This window comes from Stylophora pistillata, chromosome 10 (assembly GCF_964205215.1).
Source record: "Stylophora pistillata chromosome 10, jaStyPist1.2, whole genome shotgun sequence".
NCBI classification, from domain to species: domain Eukaryota; kingdom Metazoa; phylum Cnidaria; class Anthozoa; order Scleractinia; family Pocilloporidae; genus Stylophora; species Stylophora pistillata.
In genome coordinates this window covers 21,639,517-21,661,809 of record NC_142528.1, presented here as the reverse complement: position 1 = coordinate 21,661,809, position 22,293 = coordinate 21,639,517, and the positions used below count along the sequence as shown (strand labels likewise).

The 22,293-nt window shown below is 42.8% G+C and overlaps 1 protein-coding gene and 1 pseudogene across 1 annotated transcript; both read right to left on the bottom strand.

Moving 5' to 3' along the window:
* Positions 1-5,131: 5,131 nt before the first annotated feature.
* LOC148722230 (uncharacterized) lies at positions 5,132-12,902 on the bottom strand (annotated as a pseudogene).
* A 4,640-nt stretch (positions 12,903-17,542) lies between these two features.
* Positions 17,543-21,133, bottom strand: LOC148722229 (uncharacterized). Its single transcript, XM_088737022.1, has one exon. The coding sequence runs from the start codon at positions 21,131-21,133 to the stop codon at positions 17,543-17,545; it is 3,591 nt and encodes a 1,196-aa protein (XP_088593148.1).
* Positions 21,134-22,293: the final 1,160 nt, after the last annotated feature.

Below are 22,293 nucleotides of genomic sequence, written 5' to 3'. Positions count from 1 at the left end.
AACCCTTGGTGGGTGAAGCGGCCTCCCAGGTGTCAGGCATGGAGTTGGGCACCCCTGTTTTAGACTCCAGCGGCCAACTGGTGCAGGCACAGATTCCTGTCGTCCCCCCGGCCAGTGGTGACCCTGTGGCCGATGGGATAGCGGCTAGTACCCAGGCCTCGGTGTCGGGTGCTCCTCTCTTTGAGGATGAGGCTTATGCTACCCAGGCAGTCCAAATGCTGTCTGTTGCCGCTAATAGTTTCGTTAGACAACTTGCTGATAGTGCCCCACAAGAGGTTGAGCTCGCTGAGTATCTAGCCAATGCCAGCGCTAATACCGATCTTTCTCCTCGGACTGGGTCAGAGAGTAAAGTCAGTAATTGTAAAGGAAATAGTGAGGCTCCGAATGATGAGCAAACTAGAGGGGCAGACGCCTCGGGTAAGACCCCTTCTGGGTCAACTGAAAATAATGATAGAGAACTAGTGTCTAGTAATGAAGTAAATGGTGGTACTGACAGTGCCCCTAATTCAATTAGTGTAGTTAACGTTAATCACGGTAGCGCTACTGATAATTTATCTAGCAATGGGGAAACTGCAAGTGTGGTCCCTGCTAAAGTAAATAGTAAAGAGGATAAGAATGCCAAAAAAGGCTCTACTAGTGGTAAAGGTACCAGTAAGAATAATGTTAGCTCTTTGGCCCTGGCCGACGAGCTTTCCGAAATGGATACAGCTCCGGCCATGGCTACTCGTAAGAGGCCTGCATCGGACGCTGGTTCTGAGTCAACCCCCCAAGACCCGGATCCAGAACCTCCGGCTACGTCGGCTTTGTCCCGGCGTAAGAAGCTTGCAAAACCATCTGCAGCAGCATTGGGTAAGGCTGGCAAGAGGTCCTCGGGCAGTAAGAAGAAGACCTAAGCATGATGGCTTCCCTTTTGTGCGCAGTGATGGCTCTTTCCATCCTTACCTTAAACTGTAATGGTCTGCGGGACCAGTCTAAAAGGTTTGGCTTTCTGCAGTGGTTGCGTTCCCTCCCCGTGAAGGTTGATGTTGTCTGCCTGCAAGAAACTCATTGTGTCACTCTGGCTGAGTGTTCTTTGTGGTTTTCATCGTCCGGCTTTTCGTCTGTGTTGGCTCCTGGTTCTGTTCACTCGTGTGGTTGTGTTATTCTCTATCGTTCTTCTTTATCTCTTCTAAACTCCTGGTCTGCCGATGGTCGTTATCTGCAATGTGAATTCTCTCTCTTTGGCAAAGTCTTCCGTGTGGTCTGTGTCTATGCCCCTAACTGCAACCCTGCGCGGAATAAATTCCTTGATGACCTCCATTCGAAAGTCGATCCATCTGTCCCTACTGTGCTTACTCGGGATTTCAACGCCGTCTTTGACCGAGCCCTTGACCGGCGTGGTTCTGAACCTGCAAGTTCATACAGAGACAGTTCCTCTTCACTGGCCCAGCTTTTCGAGGCATGTTGTGTTATGGATGTGTGGCGTTACCTCCATCCCTCCTCCTCGGGTTTCACCTGGACCAGGTGAGATGGCAGTTTGGCGTCGCGCATTGATCTGTTTGGGGTGCCCTTTGCCTGGCTCCCATCGGTGTCCTCTTGCGCTATGTACTGCTGCCCCTTTTCGGACCACAGTGCAGTAGTGCTGTCTGTCTCTGTTCCCGACGTCGTCCCACCTGGGCCAGGCTACTGGAAACTGAACACATCCATGTTAGATGACCCGGAATATTGCCAGCTCGTTAGGGAAGAGTGGATTTCGTGGCGTCGTACCCTTCCTGGCTTCCCCTCTCTCGCCAAATGGTGGGACCGCGGGAAAGGTCGGATAAAAAGCCTTACCATCAGGTACTGTCGCAAAAAGTCATCTCAAACAACTGCATCGAGGGCTGCCCTCGTTCGCTTGATCGATCATCTTCGGGCCAAGCTGGATGCTGGCATGACCTCCTGCGCGGGCCCTTACCGATCTGCGCTGGGGGATCTGGCAGCTATGGACACCTACGTTGCCAAGGGTGCTCAAGTGCGATCAAGAGTTAAGTGGGTTGAGGAGGGAGAGTCCTCCTCGGCCTATTTCTTCCGCCTGGAAAAGAAGCGGTCTGCCGACCGCCGCATCTCTGCGCTGAGAGAGCCCGGTGGCTCTATTGTTTCTTCTTCTGTTGCTTTGTGTGCCACTCTCGGCTCTTTCTATTCCGACTTATATACGGCTTCTCCTACTGACACTTTGATCCAATCTTCTCTTTTGGGTAATCTGTCTTCTGTCCTTCCGCGAGATCGGGCTGATAGTTGTGAGGGCCTCCTCACCCCCCTCGAGGTCTATGAGGCTCTCAAGGGCATGAAGCGGAACAAGGCTCCTGGACTGGATGGCCTTCCAGCGGAGTTCTATCTTCGTTTCTGGGACGTAGTCGGTGCTGATCTCGTAGCTGTTCTTAACGACTGTTTTTCCTCCGGTTCTTTGTCTCTCTCTCAGCGTAGAGGTGTGATCTCGTTGTCTTTTAAAAAGGGGGATCGTCTTGATCCAAAGAATTGGCGTCCCATTTCGCTGTTGAATGTCGACTATAAACTGGCATCACGAACCATTGCTGGCCGGCTCCTCCGTGTCATTCACCTGGTCGTGCACCGGGACCAGACGTGTGGAGTGCCGGGTCGGTTCATAGGGGAGAATGTCACCTTTCTCCGTGATGTTGTGAGTTATGCTGAGTCTGCGGGCACCGCGGTTGCAATCTTATCCCTCGACCAAGAAAAGGCCTTCGACCGGGTGGATTGGGGCTTTTTGCGATCTACCCTTGTCACCATGGGTTTCGGCCCCCAATTCATTGCTTGGGTAGACTTGTTCTACAGGCAGGTCCAAAGTGCCATTAATGTAAATGGTCATCTGACACCGTTTTTCGGTCTCTCGCGAGGTGTCCGGCAGGGGTGTCCCCTGTCTCCTCTGCTGTACGTTTTGGTTTCGGAGGTCCTTGCCTGTAGTATTCGCTCCAACCCCCGTATCGTTGGCCTTTCCCTCCCGGGGTGTCTCCCACTATCCCCCATATCCCAGTATGCTGACGACACGTCGTTAATTTTAACATCCGACGATGGGATCAAAGCTGCTCTGGAAGTTTATCATCAGTATGAGCGGGCGTCCGGGTCAAAGATCAATTTCGGAAAGTCCAAGGGCCTTTGGTTGGGCGGCTGGCGGGGCCGTACGGACTCCCCCGTCCCTTCCGATTGGACACCTTCGAAACTCAAGGTCCTTGGAGTGTTTATCGGTCCTGGTAACCTGGAAGAGGATAATTGGCGCCCGCGCATTTCTGCGGTGGACCATGTTCTCAAATCCTGGCGTTCACGTGTTCTGACCTTTCGCGGCAAGGCTCTCGTTATTAATGCTCTCGCCCTCTCCCGGGTCTGGTATGTGGCGTCACTCATCCACATGCCGGCTTGGGTGGAGACGGAGCTTACTCGACTTGTGTTTTCATTCTTTTGGTCTGGCAAGCGGGAGCTCGTCGCCCGCGCTGCAGTAGTGCAGCCAGCTCTTTTTGGTGGTTTTTCAGTGGTCAGTGTTCGCTTCAAGGTGTGGGCTATTCTGGGTCAATGGGTGAGGAGGTTTGCCTCCTCTCCCTCCAGTTGGGTCACACCGATGTCGTTTTGGTTTCAATCTGCCCTTGGTGTCTCTCCTCTCGTTGCGTTTTCCCGCCCTTTTTCTTTTGACTCTAGAGCCTTGCCACCATTCTACCAGTCTCTGATCCTAGCGTGGCAGAAACTTGATGGGTCTTTTGCCACGTCCAGGGATTGCCTTGTTTATGCTTCTTCGTCTCCTTTGGTCTGTTCCCCTGTTGTCAGCATGTCTTCTAAGTCATGCTATTTGTATCTCCTTTCTGAGAACATGGTCCAACCCCGTTGTGTGTTCAAGTATGAACTTCAATTCCCTAATCTTGATTGGCCTGCCACGTGGCGTACCCTGTCTATGTTCGACCTGGATCGTCGTGTCACCGACCTTAACTGGAAGATTGCGCATGGCGTTCTGTACACCGCTCGGCGTCTCTCTCTTTTTAGTTTGTCGGTTTCTCCGTTCTGTTTTTGCGGTCCCCAGGTTGAGTCACTTGAGCATCTGTTTTACTATTGTCCGCTTGCTCAGTGTGTTCTCTCCTGGGTCCAGTCTTTGTTGTTCGTTTTCTCCCCTATGAGTCCTGTCATTCTTTTACGTCATGTTCTGTTCGGGTTTAAGACGAGTGAATTGATTTCTGTCCTTTGGGGTTTCGTCTACCTTCTTAATGTTTCTAAGTACTGTATTTGGTTGTGTAGGAACGATTACCGGTTCCGTAATGTTCGTCCTGGTGCCGTTGCGGTGATTGCGTCCATTAAAGCCCGCTTGAAGTTTTATCTACCTCTAGCCTTCAGGCGGTGCAAATCTAGCAGACGTCGTCGCTTCTTCCACAGACAGTGGTGCGCTCGTGGCGTTATTGCTTCTGTCTCAGGCAACTCTCTGGTCTTCAATCTTTAGTTCTCCCCCTTCTCCCCCGTGTGTTCCTGTGTCCGTCACGTTGCCTTTTGTGCTGGGTCTCCTTCATTGGTGTACTGCACAGGGGTTTTGTTCCGTCTCAGTCCTGTTGTGTCTGTCATGTAGCCACTCGTGCTGAGTCTCCTTCATTGGTGTACTGCACAGTGGTTCTGTTCTATTCATGTTTTGTCCATGTTTTTGTTTGCTTTTGTCCCTACTGTTGTGGGTAAGTGTGTCAGCGGGTATGCGTGAGTGTGGTATTTTGGTGCTTTGACTAACCATTATCACTAATCTGAGCATGGGAGTTTAATCTTTGAAAGTGTGTGATTAACCTGGGAGGTGGGGTTCGATCCCCCAGCGAGTTTGGCGTCCTGGTGGGCCCTCCGTTTATGGCGGTCCCAACCCTCAAGCCCTTGCACTCTGGCGGCGGGTTTGGATTAGACATTTAGGTCGGCAGGCATTGCACCGCCCTCACGGGAGCCTGGCCGTCCGCCTTAAACATAAAAAAAAACTGCACTGAGGAGGCCCAGAAGGCCGAAACAGTACTGTCTGCAGTTAGTTATATACAGATGTATATATATTCGAACACCGGAGAAGCTTTAAAAGTAGAGATTGAACGACATATTTTAACGATTACTTCCTAACTGACCGACGAATATCAATGTAGGAAATGTACGGTAAAGGCTATTTTAGTAATACATTTAACTGAAACGAATCCAGTACTTGATGGCAACGGGCATCCAGAGAGTTGTACAGATGTGTTTAGATGTAAACAAGGCCAGTAAATATAGGATTTTTGCGCTTAATGTGAAATATGTTGGGATGGTAGTAAGTGTTTGTGAAATCACTACCGTATATCAAATTTCCACCAGAGTTCTTGCCTATAACTCGCCTGTCGATATGTTTTATGACTAAATTATTAGGAGAACTTCTGTACTTTTCGCAAAACGCAGTACTGCAGCCATAGCATTTCTGTACATTGTACGGTAGCCTTACAGTCTCATATGTGTAAGGAGACAGACCAGAGTGCCATTGGTAGGGAGGTGGCACACTCTGTTGAGGGAAAGATGCATGTGCTGGGAAAGTCGTCTCAGCAGAGAAGGCAGTGAACGCGGGCAGGCTAGACCACTGAGATGAAATATAGGACAGGTTGCTGCTGTTATTTGATGTAACTGTTGATGCAACAGGGGACATGGAAGGGGGAGCATTGGATGAAGCTAAAAAGGAACCTACGGTTGATTGTGGTGTGGCACTAGAAGCGGTTTGTCCGGGATCCACAGATTTCTGCGCTTTCGCTCTGCCATTTGTTGGCTTCCTCGCCTTCCGTCTGTTGTTTTTTGGAGGCGCACATTAAGATGACGGGTCGATAAAGCGGCCATCGTTGCTGTCCTCAAATAATTCTTTTCCTATTCGCTTCGCCTTCTCGAGTTCCTTGATATGCTTCCTTCTCTTGCACTCCGCTAGGGAGGGTCCTGTGCCTAATGTTCGGATGCCGGCCTGGTATGTATAAAGGCTGATAGTTTCGAAAGAAACTGTTTGGGGCTGCGTCGGTGGGAGTAACGAAATAATTTGGATATATCAACAAAGTTGAAATGGTAAATTGGCCACCGTAACGATTCCAAAGCTGACGTTTTGAGCGTTAGCCCTTCGTCGGAGCGAAGTTTGTGGTTCTGTATCGACAATTCCTAGTATGTTTGTAGTTCTGTATCGACAATGACACTGTCACGGACATTCGCATGGCAGACGTCTAGAAGGCTCAAGTTTGGAGAGTCCCTATGTGCCCACCCAGCATGTAAAACTTCAGCTTGATTCATCTCTGGGGCATTACTTGGGGCAAAAGCCCTAAAAATGATACCGCGTCTCTCGTGCCACCAGGACACCCATGTTTTTAAAAAGGCATGGTCTTCACATTCCTCGATAAAATTATCAAGGGCAGCTTTGGCTTTATTATTGCCCACTTCAGTTGCAATTTTGAGAAGCTCGTCACAAAGTTGCTTGAAACGGTCACTGGTATCAGTCTGCAATCTCTGTGCCTTTTTATTACGTTGATCTTTGAAGTGAAATTCGCAAGACTTCATGCGACGTGTGGACTCTTCGCCAAACACCTTGGTATGGCTGCGAAGTTGGCCCCCCGCCATATCGGTGCACCAGCCGACTGGATTAAACTTGTAGTCCCTTTGACCCGAAACTTTTTTTCAAAACCTCATTAAACAGGATCAATATCAATATGCTAAATCTCTTTACTCACTAGCATTCATTTCTTGGAAGGTTAGTTCTGAGAGTTTTAAATCAGATTGAAATCCCCGAGTTCATTATGATGTCAGGAGAAAGAAGACTCTTAACACTCCGAGTATGGGCTGAAATCATGACAAATTCGACTAAAACTACAGTAACAGCAGCAGTAAAAACTTTAGTTTCGGTTATGTGCAAAACGTTTTGCAGGATCAGAGGGAACAAATGTAAAAACACACCATCGATAAAAATGACAAAAACGTGTACTCAAACAACAAAAATTTGTACGTTTTTCTTGTCAATCTTTTGTCAGACGTTGCTAAAAGCCCCTCCATTAGCGCATCTCTTAGTTGCGAAATCATTTTTTATTTGCTGTTCCTCAGTTCGAGTTGTTTTGCTTATGACTTCACGGTGGATGGAAACCCAGAAACTGCGAGATTTAGGCGCTTAAGAGAAAACGATATTTCGATGGACGAATTGCTTAGTCACACTTTCCACAAAGTTAAGCTTAACCTCGATCAGCCGGCATCTACTTATTTGTGGTTGCGGGTGCATTTGTAGAAGCTTTGTAAATGAAGCTTGAAAGTATACAAAAGCAATAAGTCACAACATGTCTGTAATTTATCCATATGTAATTTCTTAGTTTCCTCTGACATTTCACGACATTTATTAGGCCCTGTTTACAAGCAGGTAGGGTAACCCCAGTGCTAGGGTTACCCTGGCAGGAGGGATACCCTAACGCTCCCACATTTCTTTTTTTCATCGACGCGTTTAGAAGGCAGTTAGGGTTACCGTAGCACTAGATAGACAGTTTATCTGAAAATCATTGCAACCGAAGGTTGAATTACGTATTCACTTACAAATTTAAGAAATATATAAAAATGGTAACATACTTTTAAAATATTAAAAATTAGGTTACATAAATAGAGTCAGCTTATACAAAGCATGCGTAAATGATGAAAGATAAAACTATCATGGCACCTGTTCGTACGAACCACAGGTAAATTAAAAGCGCGCTTTTTCGTTAAGTCCACCCTAGATACATTCCTGGGCGGCAGGAGCTTATGCAGCTTCTGATTTGGTGCATTAGCTGACCGCTAGGGTAACCCTAGCGCCAGGGTAACCCTAGCTGCCTTATAAACGCTCTGCTGGGGATAACTCGCCTACCCGGGACAACTTTTTACTTGTTTCCAGACCCTTTGAACATTGATAACAATGCGTGCGGTTACCAAGCATAGGTAAGTTGTCCCGGCTGGTAGGGTAACCTTACCTGTGAAATTTTGCTTGTAAACCCGGGCTATCTTTGACCTAGCACAATGGTTACCCTCCTTGCTTGTAAACAGGGCCTTCATTTTTTTAAAATTTACAATTTTTAGTTTTTTTATGGACCCTCGACATTTTTCTCGGACCCTCGACATTTTACCCTCGACACTCCACATTTTACCCTCGACCCCCGACCCTCGAGCAAAACCCAAACTCGATTGAAGCTCGCGTCAGTTCATTTGCATGAAGATGTAAGCCGGGGCGCTTTCTAGATCCCTACTTTGGGCCTAACAGCTTTCCACGCGAGAAAAGCTGTTATCATATCTTAAGAGGGTCTAACATTTCACTGTCTAAGAGTCTCAACTTTTAAGCGTCTGTAATTTCTTTTAATAGCCGACGGTGGCATGGCCCGCATTTCTGGTGGGAGTAAAGAGAAAGCCTTGCACCACTCTCACTCTCCAACCCGATCCCCCTCCCCTCCCTCAAGAGTGTTTTTGTGCCTATTTAGTGACTTTCTTCTTGTGTAACATTTCTGTATGTATCATGCCTGTAGAGTGGTTGCCTTTTTTATATCTCTGCACGCGGATATGCACGTAATTCCATGGATGAATGAGTAACCAACATTAGGTTATAATTTAAAGCGTGACTATGTTTATCATGAAGATAAGAAAAACTTCTTTTGGATGGATAAATGAATGACCACCATTAACCTGTTAACTTTGTCACTAGCGTGGGACCACAAATCAAAAGTTCAGCAGTGCTTACAAGTGTGGGTGTTGACTTGTAAAACCTGAATTCACGAAGAAAATTTCACATGATTTTGCGAAAGGAATCAACTTGTGAAAGTTAGATCAGCTTCAACTGTCAGATACAGACAGGTTCTGTTGCCCTGGATCAGTGTGAGACAGATCTACGTGTTATCGATCTATAAAGCAAGCAATTTCGTACCTCTTCACAGCTCACTAGCGCCCAGTCCTTTTTTAAGACCACATAGGCGAGACTTTACCCGATCGTTCAATGGAAAGTATTCTGCTTACTTTCCTATCTTTTCATGCAGTTACAAATTGTTCAGAACACTTTTTCTTCATTTGTAAGTGAAGACAGATTATTAACATACATTGGAAAAAATGTAATTACTTTATTGACACAACAAATTTACAGATGAATATTTCACATATACGGATTCAAAACTTTTGTAGGACAATTTGAAGGCTCCGTCGAAACAACTAATAGTAATTGCTTAGAAAGTTCATAAAGTAAATAGACCAATATGACCCTGTTATGCCGGATATGCTGATGCAGTATATATCTCAGCAGTTGATTACAGTTGAAAACATGTTGGTTTATATAAAAATCGTTTATGTGCTCCTAACAAATTATGGAATTGAAAAGACTCTAGCCTCAACTAATCTATGGTGCACATGAACAAGCTGTGTTATATCTCTTTCCTTCCTCTGTAATGAATTTGGACGGCACATTTCCTCTGGTTGTTGTTGTTTGCCATTGTGCTAAAAAATGCGGTTGAGGAAGACGTAATCTTTTTACAAATGTGAGCAGTTACTTTTTTGCCGCTCGGCAAAGTGTAGGAAAGAAGGGGTTTTCTTTTGTCTGTATGCGGCAGCACCCTCCGCGAACGGGACTCCTCCATCTTGAATTCTGCGCATGACTTTGTCAGAATCAGTTTCTCGGCCATTTCCACAGTGAAGAAAAATTGCGAGATAACGTCGAGAACCTAAAAAATAAAGCTCTCTTCTCAACTCACCATCAACGTTATGTATTACGATAGCATTCACGGCCAATAAATTGCTTGTGAGTAGAGATATAAGAAAAAGTCTTTTGCCTTTTAAAAGTATTTGTTAATTATCAAACCAGACATGATTAAACCTTTGCGTTATTGCCAGGGAAAGGGATTACAAAAATATATATTTATGATTGAAAAATAATAAAACAAGAGTCGAGGTATTCTTACAAATACGTTATACATGAACAGAGGGCATTAACATTTTACGTTGTAAGCCTCCATTGCTCCGCAATACCTTGTTATATACCTGCTGCTTTGTTTAATTTCTTCCTTTCCTTGTTTCCGTGGAGTTGATTTTGATGCTTGGAGAAGTTTCTCTCCCCTTAAATACAATTTTTCTTTCTCCTATCTAAACAGTTCCGTTCAGCGTTCCATTCTCTTTAATGTTGTTTTACTACTAACAGTTTCGATGATAATAGCATTTCTTTGATCGATCAACTAACCTAGTTTGTTAATGTATGTTTAGAAAAAGGATCAGCAAATAAAATTGTTCAATTGAAGAAACGAGAGTGTTGACAGGCACATCTTACCGAATAAAATCGAGGCTGCAGTTTTGTTATTAGAAACCTGTTTGGTGTATAGATATTCTTTATGATTTCTTCAGCCTCTTGAACAGTTTCAGCGTAGAAAGATTCTTAATTACATGACACGAGAAATAGAAATCAATTTTAATGCAGTTTAGTCTATTTGTTCCTCGATTTCAATAGTGCGTAAAAATTTTTCCATTCTAGACTGAAAATTGAAAATTCGAGTCCGTATTCTAAACATTTTAATGAAGATATTTATTTGCCATCACCAAGAGGAGACGGTTGTCTTCATCGTATCATGTTTGTGTCAGATAATAAAAAGTGCGTGATGTAGCACTTGGGCGTAATTGGTGACAATGATACCTTTAAATCTTACTGGGAAATAGCAACAGCAGCACGAAAATGGACATATGTGACATAAATCCTTGCTGATTAAGATTCGTTCGGTGTTGTTCAAATTTAGGATAAAATATACAATTGTAGTGCTTTTATCATTTATAGCAAAAGACTCTCTAATTGACAAAAGACCACCTGCTGGGAAATCATGTGCTAAATTCGGGAAAAATTGATGTATGATTCAAGCCGGTATTAAAATAAGTTGATGTCCGGTTTCTTTTATTTACGTCATTAGTGGAATTTTTCGAAAGTACATCATCTTAAAACTGAATGCATCGATATCTTTGGCAAAGACCGAACTTCCCAAAAGTGTTGAATGTCAGACAGGATGAAAAGTTGTGACGACTGTGAAAGGAAACAAATGATTTCTCCTTGAAGCATCCCTGGCAGGATCTAGTTCAAGGTCGTGTTTCCAGCTGTTAATGATCTTTTAAAGTGGTTTTTCCAATTATATCAGAAACTATGCATTGACCTTGAATGCGTTTCCGCTGATATAGTCATGGTTTGAGATTATGTCAAATAAAAACTGATAACACAATCCCGTGTTTTTACTCAAAATTGTTTCGATTAAAAGTTTGTTCACCAGCGCTGCAGATGTGTAAGGATCTGTTAGAGACTAGAAGACTGATTACATTTGACCTCAGCCGTCCATTCCAAACAAATACGATCTGACAATACTGAGAGAGCCGTTTGGTCTTCAAATCGGCCTTTACTAATCGGCAAATTTCCAATCAATAGGAGAACTAACACATATACCAGCGTCATCTCCTGTTGAGCCACAGACATTTTTGCCCTTGGGTCTTCCCCCACGCTAAGTTACGCGGACACGCGGTATTGATACTGAAGTATTTGTTTCTGCAATGATCTTATTCCTTCACCTTACATAAAACACGAGTATGAGCGCTTCTTCTAACGGTTTTATCTCACACTTTAGTATTTCGCTGATCTCGGTCAAAAGCATCGCTTTGTGGCGGAGAAGTCAACTCATCTGGCTTGTGTTGAGGATATAAAAGATGTGGCCGAAAGCAGGCTAAAATGGTTTAAAATGACAACCATAGATAGCAGCAACTGAGAGATAGAATATTCAGTTTCACTGAATAACAAGCTAGAATTGTTCAGAACAACTACCACTGATAGTAGTACTATTGGAAAAGAATCGAAGATGAATCACTTAATACAATTTTCGGAACAAGCAATGTCTGATGAAATACTCACTGGAACTCTCACGTCCTGAAAATTTCAAAACGATTGAGAAAATCCTGTCAGTTTACGTACTGCTTTGCAAAAATATCGTTAACCGTGAAGGCGAGGAGGTCTAAAGTGGCAAATTTTGAAATAAGATAAGAACTGTATTTTTTTCTGCGGGTTGCATGGGATATAAGTGTGTTACTGACTATAGAAGTCATGAAGTAGGGCGGCTCTGGCGCTTTGATCAGAGCTATTCTTTTCATTGTGACTACTTGATAGGATTGTCAGTGACAAAACCAACACAATTTCCATTCCCAATTTTCTCGGTCTGATGGAAGTTACAGAGTGCGATGTAATCGGACGGTGGATAATTCTAGAGGTAAGCTGAGCCTTAATGTCGTCGTTATTGTGACATGAAGCTCCTCGCCTTAACAGATATCAACTGCTTACGCCCAGAAAAATTATGCTTCACCTACTCTTGCTTTTCCTGGTGAAGGTTTTCTCTTCACCCTTCAACCATGCATAGTATTTTTGGATAATACTTCGGATGTTTCCTCTTTCTTCAAATTGATCTTGGGATAAGCACTTATCATACTGCCGTTTAGGCAAAATAAATGCTCCACTTTATGAACGTTTCACCCGGAATTCCTCTCGGACGTTTGTCATAAAAAAAAGGATAAAGACCATGAAAGTTAACAATCAAAATAAACAGTTTCATACAAAAAAGTGGAGCATTTTTACTAAAGTATAGCGAATAATCATTACTTGTCAAGATTTCCAACGTAGAAAGAGTATATCATTCTTAAGCTTTCTTTTTTCTTTTCTGTTTCTTAATCTGAGCTCGGGAAAAATAAATGAGGAAGTGAAGTGACGAAGTGTTTGTGTAATCTTTCCTGCCAAAAAGCTCCTTATACTTTATTTTGTTTCTTCGTTCTTGCGAGGAGCTAAATATCTAGCTCACCCTGTACCCTTGTTCTACAATCTTAATTTCCAAGATATCTAAAACATTAATGCTTTCCTTGTAGCTTGTTTCATGTATTCCTATCATACTAACCCCCTTCCTATCACTTTTGATCCTCTTTTCTCTACTCATCAAGGTTTTACGTACTGGGATACACGAAATACAAGAAACTATTGTCCACATTATTGTGGAACTAATACCAAGCAGTTTACGATGAAGCGCATCACAATTTTTTTAAATGTCAATCTAATCTCATTTTAGTTCTCCCTTCTCACTGAAACTTTCAAGGGACGTAAAAACTGATCATATCTAGGAAAACAAACGGGCTCTGCCTAAAAAGAGGGTCTGGATGGGGTTAACTGACAACTGACACTGAAATGGCTAAAAGTTTAACTGACAACTGACAAATCACTGAGAATCTAACTGACAACTGACATTTATGGTGGGCTTTTACTGACAGCTGACGAAGACTGGATCGCCCTAAATATCCTAAAAACTGTACATGAAATAAGGATAGTTGATTTATTTTGTCCAGTAAAAGTAAGTTTTTATATTACATATCAGTAGGAGTACGCCAGACTGTCGTATTTCCAGACTGTCGTATATTCACCGCATGGACCAATCCACATCAAGGTCATATGTCACATATCGGTTATATGATCTTTGATACCCAACTCAAACGTCAACTCTGCGATGGCTGTCAATGCTGGTATTTTAAAGGCTGTCGTAAGCTTTATCAAATTGAGTCTAAAACGGCATTTTGGCGTCTAGGAATGTGACACATGTCAAATTTTTTTAGGATCGTATTGTTGAAGTGGCAGTTGCTGAGATGCGAAAATATACAGACGAATATGACACGGATTCAGAAAATGGCTCTTCTGACCGAGGATAACGATACTATCCTAATTACTGTTTCTAGATCCGGGCGGCAAATTCGGGTCCATTTTCGCTTGGATTTCTCTAGTAACCTAATTGAAAAGTAGACAAAAGAATTTTCCTTTCCGATCCTGTTATCGGAGCCAGACGCAATCAACGTATCGTAAAACAAAACATTAAACCAATATCAGTTGAAAGGAAGATCGTCTTTCTGACGATCTGGAATGTTTCAGTGTTGCACACGGGCAAACAGAAGTTTGCTTGCAGAAGAGTTGTAGCTTACTTAAACACCCTTAAAACAAAGACTGAGAGTCACTTGGAAGATTTTGAAATTATTTCATTCCAAAAGTGAGAAAAAGGAGTTCTTATTTTATCAATTGTGACTTTATTCTCGAGTTCACGCTGTGTATGTGTCTTTTTAGTCAATAATAGGGTCGGATAGTAATAATTAACCTGCCAAGTTGATTATTAACAGTCATTTAACTCACAACGGACAAATGGCCCAAAATCTAACTGAGAACTGATAAATGGCCCAAAATTTAACTGACAACTGACATTTGTACCCCCCCCCTCCCCCATCCAGACCCTTAAAAAATATCAAAGTCAAACTTCATTCGTAATTGGAACTCAATGATTTATCCATTACGTACTAAGTTTTCGAAGTGGCAGATCGACTGAGGCTCAGGTAATACGGTCTGGAATCCGGCAGAATATCTGTAAACAGGTCTTCTCTGACTCCTGGCATTCCCAGAGAATAAATTAAGCCTAATCTCATGTAAGTTTTTATATGACCTTTCACACCCAGTGAGCTCAAAATCAGAGATACATTTCTCCTAAATTTCATCTTAATATCGTCTATTCTTAAAGCGTGTTTCGAAACCGTGTAAGTTTGAATTAAACATGGAGCATGACGAATTTATTCAACGAGGACGTAACGCTTCTCCATTTATCCTTTTTTTGCGCCTGGTAGATGACACGTATAAAAATTCAAGTATTCGAAGGTCTTCGTCTCTTTGTAATGCGTTTGAACTTCGAGAGTTGATTGCATGTTAAATCTCTCATCATTAGCCGGGCTAATTCGCTGTTTTCTGTGAAAAGCGTCGCTTGGTGGCCGAGATGAGGGAATCATCTGACTTCTCACTAGAATATGCCTTCTCCAGCAGGCCAGGGGTAGCCGAAACCATGCTAAAATGTTTCAAAATAACAGCTATTGGTAGAAGAAACTGTGAGAAAAATATCCGTTGGATTGAGTAAGTTACTGAATAGAATGGCGCAGGATAAGAATCATATATACCCACAACTTTGCAAAGGTGGTGTCACTTGTTTGAGACGATACAATGGTTTAGAACAACTGCGCCATCGATAGAAATAACTTTGAAAAAGAAGATTCGATTCTTTTTCGTAAAATAGGTTTTTGTTATTCATCGCGGTAAATAACACTTTAAAAGAGAAATTTCATCCTTTGTCTCACGGTGTTGTCACTTGGGATGTGGATCGTGACGTTTTGGCTGCATACTGCTAGTCTTCTTCTAGCGATGGGGTGGCCTGAGTACGCGTGACCTATTTGCTATTGTCCTCAGCTGCGATGGAATTGAATTCCACGGTTGTGATTGATGCATCTTAACTCTTTACCGTCTGGCAAAAAACCTTATAATTTGGCCATACAAAACTTAAGCTCATTTAGTTTGTCTTTATATGAAGTATCCCTTACAAAACTTGCAGTTTTGAGACACCGTGGGCTCAGAGTTTGGAGTCACGTGACCTAGATCCCCGCTCGTGTTTGGATGCGTTCAAATCGATTCCTTTTCTCGCGTTTATAAGTGTTTTTCGAGCCATTTTCCCTCTACAGAAGCCCTCATAAGGCATCACTAAGCTGGAATGTGGGTAGAGGCAAGCCTCTGAAAGAAAACAGAGGTGACAGGTGGTTTCATGTAGACTGTGTTACGGTATTTTCCAAACCGCCAGAAAGATATAACTCGTACAACTCAACTACTTTATTGACTGACGTAATAACTACGACGCGATATCGACAACCAGTACAATAACTATCTTTTTCACTTAGCTACGGAGCGATATAAATACTAATACAATCAGTATCCTTATAACTTAGAGCCCTTTACAAATAATATCACTTAAATCTCAGTGTACTACCGCACAACTCACAGTTCTCTTGAAAATCTTTAACAAAATGTCGACGTCCGTAATTCTTTCTCTCACGTAGCCTTCCACACGGCTTTCAATTCCAGTAAACAACTCTGTCCGGCTCTCGCTCCTCTGGGCTCTTCGCAACAGCAGTTATAGTTCACTAAAAGGCCTCCCTCTTTAAGCTAGCGTGACTCCTTATATATCTTTCAGAAAAGTTCTAGAATGTTCTAGAGATCTGTAATATTGCTATTTTTAGAAACATTACACTATGATTACATCATAACAAAAATATGCTGAGTCACGGTTCTAGAAGGTTCTCCTTAAAGTTCTCGCTTAGTCATCATGACTAAATGTTCTAGAAACTTCTTCGTTCTATTTTTAATAATTACGTAACGCAACGCACTCTAGAAAAATATGGGCGCTCTCCATAACACCCTCCCCCTTCGAGAAAAGAAAGTTTGCAAAACTTTCTTGCAAAGCTCAAGGTCTCGAGAGGCAGTCTGCAATAACATTATCCTTTCCTTTTATATGTCGGATGTCCAAGACATACTCCTGCAGCATTAAACTCCACCTCAACAATCGCTGATTCTTGCTCTTTAATTTGTGAAGAAATACGAGGGGGTTGTGATCGCTATACACAACAACGGGCAAACTTGAGGAACTAACATAAACTTCAAAATGTTGAAGAGCTAACAGCAGTGCTAAACATTCCTTTTCGATGGTGGAATAGTTCCTTTGACTTTTGTTAAACTTCTTTGAAAAATAACAAACCGGGTGTTCTACACCTTCATCATCCTCTTGTAACAACACAGCACCATCGGCAACATCGCTTGCATCAACAGCCAGCTTGAACGGTGAAGAGAAATCAGGCGCTGTTAAAACAGGGGCACTCTGTAACATGGCTTTCAGCTCCTCAAAAGCCTTTTCACACTGGTCACTCCAATTAAATTTCTCCTTCTTGCTGAGCAGTTTTGTCAATGGCTCTGTGACGGTTGCAAAGTTAGAGCAAAACCTTCGATAATAACCAGCCATACCAAGGAAACGCATCAGTTGCTTTTTGTTTTCTGGTTGTGGAAACTTGATTATGGCTTCGACCTTGGCGTTAACTGGCTGTACTTGTCCTCGTCCGACGACATGTCCCAAATACGTCACTTGTGCTTGGCCAAACTCGGTTTTGGAGAGATTGATTGTTAATTTGGCCTCGCTCAACTTCCTGAAGAACTCATGGATAGTTTCTAGATGTTTCTCCCAAGTTTCACTATAGATGATTACATCATCAATATAGGCTTCACAATCCTCAAGGTTGGCGATGACTTTGTTAATGAGACGTTGGAAGGTAGCAGGAGAATTTTTCATACCAAAGGGCATGACCTTGTATTGGTAGAGTCCTTCTGGAGTTACAAATGCTGATATCTCCTTAGCGCGATCTGTTAACGGTACTTGCCAGAATCCTTTGAGAAGGTCAAATTTCGTTACATACTTTGCCTTTCCCAGCTTATCGATACAATCATCCATTCTTGGGATTGGAAAGGTGTCTGTCTTAGTCACACTATTAACTTTCCTGTAATCGGTACACATCCGATAGCTCCCATCCGGTTTAGGCACGAGTATACATGGAGAACTCCAACTACTGCTGCTTGGTTCAATAAAATCGTTCTCCAACAAATATTTTACCTCTTCTTTGAGATACTGTTGTTTTCTCGGATTCAGCCTGTATGGGTGTTGTTTAACAGGAGCAGCATCACCACGTCATGGTAAATCTGATTTGTCCTAGATGGTACATCAGGGAACAGGTCACTATACTTTTCAAGTAGCTTCTGTAGGTCTTGACGTTGACTCTCTTCAAGGTGTGACAGCTTGGAGTCCAAATTCTTTAGCACATCGGAGTTGGTGAGTTTTGATGCGTCAGTAGGACTGAGATGACTACTACTAAACTCACTACTTAAGTCTTCGGGCTCAGAAATAACTACATTAACGTTTAGGGGCTCTTTAACTACATTATTATCTCTCTCTACGTAAGGCTTTAACATGTTAATATGACATAATTGCGTCTGCTTACGCCTATCTGGAGTAACTACTATGTAATTAAGGTTATTTAACTTCTTCTCAATAACATAAGGACCAAAAAATCTAGAATACAATGTGTTACCGGGCACTGGCAACAATGCAAGAACCTTTTGACCTGGCTTAAAACTACGTTCTACAGCGTCTACATCATACTTCTTCTTCATCAACTTCTGAGAAGAACTAAGATTGTCTCTAGCTAGTTCACAAGCTCTAAATAACTTAGTACGAAAGTCTGAAACATATTGTAAAAGATTAATAGACTCACTACTGCTTGACAATAATTTCTCCTTAAGCAGTTTAAGAGGCCCTCTCACAGTGTGCCCAAATACGAGCTCAAACGGACTAAATCCTAGGGACTCCTGGACGGACTCGCGTGCCGCAAACAGCAATAGGTGGATTCCCTCGTCCCAATCTTTCTCTGTTTGGAAACAGTAGACTCTCATCATGTTCTTTAAAGTCTGGTGCCATCTTTCAAGAGCTCCTTGACTTTGAGGATGGTACGCGGATGATCTATACTGTGCGATTCCAAGCTCGTGCATTACTTGTTGAAAAATACCAGACATGAAATTAGAACCTTGGTCAGACTGGATAGCGCTAGGAAGACCGACCAGCGTAAAAAACTTCGTTAAAGCTTTGACGATAGTCTTGGCTTTGATGTTTCTCAGGGGCACGGCTTCAGGAAATCTGGTGGACGCACACATGATGGTTAACAAGAACTGATTTCCAGACTTCGTTCTTGGTAGCGGTCCGACGCAATCAACAATTACACGGCTGAATGGTTCTTGAACGGCTGGCAGAGGCTGCAGTGGCGCTTTTGGAATGGTTTGGTTTGGTTTCCCAACCATCTGACAGGCGTGACATGACCTACAGTACTCAGCTACATCTTTTCTCAGGTTGGGCCAATAGAAATTATTCAAGATCTTCCTGTGAGTTTTGTTCACACCTAAATGGCCAGCCAGGGGAGTCTCGTGTGCCATACTTAAAATGTCTTGCCTGTAAGTTTTTGGGACAACAACCTGGTACTTAACAGCCCATTCGTCCTCTGCTGGGACATCGAGCGGTCTCCACTTTCTCATTAGCACTCCATTCTTTGTAAAATAACAGGTGGGGTTCTGTGATACTTCGTTTTCACTGACGCTTCTTGAAAACAACGGCGAAATTTCTGGGTCTTCACGTTGTCCAGCGATGAGCTGAGAGGTCGACATCTTCTCAGACTGATCTGTTAAATTCTTCTCAGGTAGGATTTCTGTTGGCTCAGAAGGGGAGGGACTTGGCTGCTCATCCTCAAAAACTCGACTGATAAAGGTGTCCGCTAAGGCAATTTCTTCATCGCTGGTTTTCCTCTTCTTGCTCATGGCTCGCGTTACTACACATGCAGGATAAAGACCAGGAATTATCTTCTCGACGGGGTCTGGAGACTTTTCTGAACTAGGCTTCTCTGTAACGACAGCATTAATGACCACTTTGTCTCCTGCAAGGTCATTTCCAAGGATAAGATGTACTCCATCGAACGGCAATGTTGATTGTATTCCAACTTTCACAGGACCAGACACAAGATTTGACGACAGAAAAACTGTATGGAGCGGCACTGGGGTATACTCGGAACTGATTCCTCTGATTAAAACACTTGCACCAGTGGACGATTTCTCAGAAAACAACAACGTGTCACTTAATAGCAAAGACTGTGAGGCTCCAGTGTCTCTTAGAATCTTGATCGGTACTGAATCTGTCATATCGCGGGATAATGATACTGAGCCATCGTGGATAAAGGGCTGGAACATATCCATGACAGATTTAGACGAACCACTGACGTCATTTGTAGAGATTGTCTGGGTCTTCTCTCGAGAAAATCGCGGAGGTGTACATTCACTTTCAGAAAATGAAGGCGACGGCTTGGCAACAAATCCGTTGGGCTTCGATTCCACACCATATCTTTGCGCAGGTCTCCACTTTTCTGGGCAACTGGAAATCAGATGACCTTCTTTTCTGCAATAATAGCAGGTTGGTGGCTTGATGGGCTTATTTGGAACAAACCTGTTTTGTCTTGGCGAGGTGGAGCTGGAACGATTTGTAAAATGGTTACCAGGGTTCTGTTTGGGAGGTACTCCGTCATTCTGTTTACTCCGCTGGCTTCCAACCCATCGTGATACGGAGGGAGGCTGAAATCTACTGTTAGGCTGACGGGGCTTTTCCATGAAGTTCACTTTGTGACTCAGCGAAAATTCATCTGCTAACCGTGCAGCGTCTTCCAACGTTTCTGCTCTTTGCTCGTTAATGAACGTTCGGACATCACTATGAATACACCTCTTAAATTCTTCCACTAATACCAACTGTCTTAACTTATCGTGACTCTTATCTACTTTCTGTGAATGACACCAACGGTCAAATAACTGTTCCTTACTCCTAGCAAATTCTACGTAGGTTTGACTACTAACTTTCTCATAGTTTCTAAACTTTTGACGATACGCTTCAGGAACTAACTCGTAACCCTTTAAAATAAGATCCTTAACTTCGTCGTAACTTGCAGCTTGTTCTACACTTAACTGTGTATATATTTCCCTAGCTTTACCAACCAATACACTTTGTAATAACATAACCCAGTACTCTTTAGGCCACTTAAGACTACTAGCTACTTTCTCGAAGTGCAAAAAGTACTTATCAGCATCTTTTTCTTGGAATGGAGGCACTAACCTAATGTTCTTTGTAACATCAAAATTTTCACTATGCTTTTCACTACCCGAGACTAATCCTAATTGCATTTGTACCTCTAACTTTTTTATTTCCATTTCATGCTGAAATGCCAATTTCTCTCTCTCTAGCCTCTCTTGTCTTTCCTCTCTCTCCAGTCTTTCCTTTCTCTCCATTTCTTCTCGTCTTTCTTGTCTTTCCATTTCTTCTCTCTTCATCTCCATTTCGTCTCTCTTCAGCTTCTCTTGTCTTTCTATTTCTTCTCTCTTCATCTCCATTTCTCTTTCCTCTTTCCTTTCTTGCATCTCCAACTTTCTTATTTCTAACATTGTTTTTGACGATGTTTCTAACATTGTCCCTTCAAAAACCTCAGTATCCACTAAGTGGTTTACTATAATCTGTCGTATCTCATCCTTTCTCATTGCTTGCTTAGACTCTAACTCTAAGTGTTTTGCTAATAATATAAGTTCGTCTTTCCTTAACGCATTAAATACTTCTTTGTCGGGACTCGACATAAAGTCTTCTGGATTAAACTTTGACATCTTGATATACTCTATGACTACTTAAGTCGACAAAAACTTATCCTTGAAATACTCTACTATAACCTTCACTACAAAACTCGCTCCTGAACAATAACTTATATGCCAAATACTTCCACAAAATTCGCTCCCGGACAGTTACCTCTGCTCTAAATACACTTCCACAAAATTCGCTCCCGGACAGGCCCCCAATTTCTGTTACGGTATTTTCCAAACCGCCAGAAAGATATAACTCGTACAACTCAACTACTTTATTGACTGACGTAATAACTACGACGCGATATCGACAACCAGTACAATAACTATCTTTTTCACTTAGCTACGGAGCGATATAAATACTAATACAATCAGTATCCTTATAACTTAGAGCCCTTTACAAATAATATCACTTAAATCTCAGTGTACTACCGCACAACTCACAGTTCTCTTGAAAATCTTTAACAAAATGTCGACGTCCGTAATTCTTTCTCTCACGTAGCCTTCCACACGGCTTTCAATTCCAGTAAACAACTCTGTCCGGCTCTCGCTCCTCTGGGCTCTTCGCAACAGCAGTTATAGTTCACTAAAAGGCCTCCCTCTTTAAGCTAGCGTGACTCCTTATATATCTTTCAGAAAAGTTCTAGAATGTTCTAGAGATCTGTAATATTGCTATTTTTAGAAACATTACACTATGATTACATCATAACAAAAATATGCTGAGTCACGGTTCTAGAAGGTTCTCCTTAAAGTTCTCGCTTAGTCATCATGACTAAATGTTCTAGAAACTTCTTCGTTCTATTTTTAATAATTACGTAACGCAACGCACTCTAGAAAAATATGGGCGCTCTCCATAACAACTGGACCGCCAAAAATGCTTTCATGCAAGCTTGGCGAGTTCACAAGTGAAGTCGTGTCTCTGACCCATCTGTGGATGGCTACCAGGACCTACCAAGGCTTTTTGGGCCAGTTTTGAGTGGCAAAAGTCTCGATCGATGTGATATTTTGCAGGTAGGAGTGGGTGATCCGACACTTATAATAACTTGCTAAAATGAAAATGTGAGGTGTTGCCTTCTCGAGTTGTAGTGGAATTTCCCAGAATTCCTTTAGGTCATAAACGAAGCAAAGATTGTGTTTGCGTCACTAGCTTTCGTCGAAAGGGTTAGCGGATAAAGTGAGGAGGCATC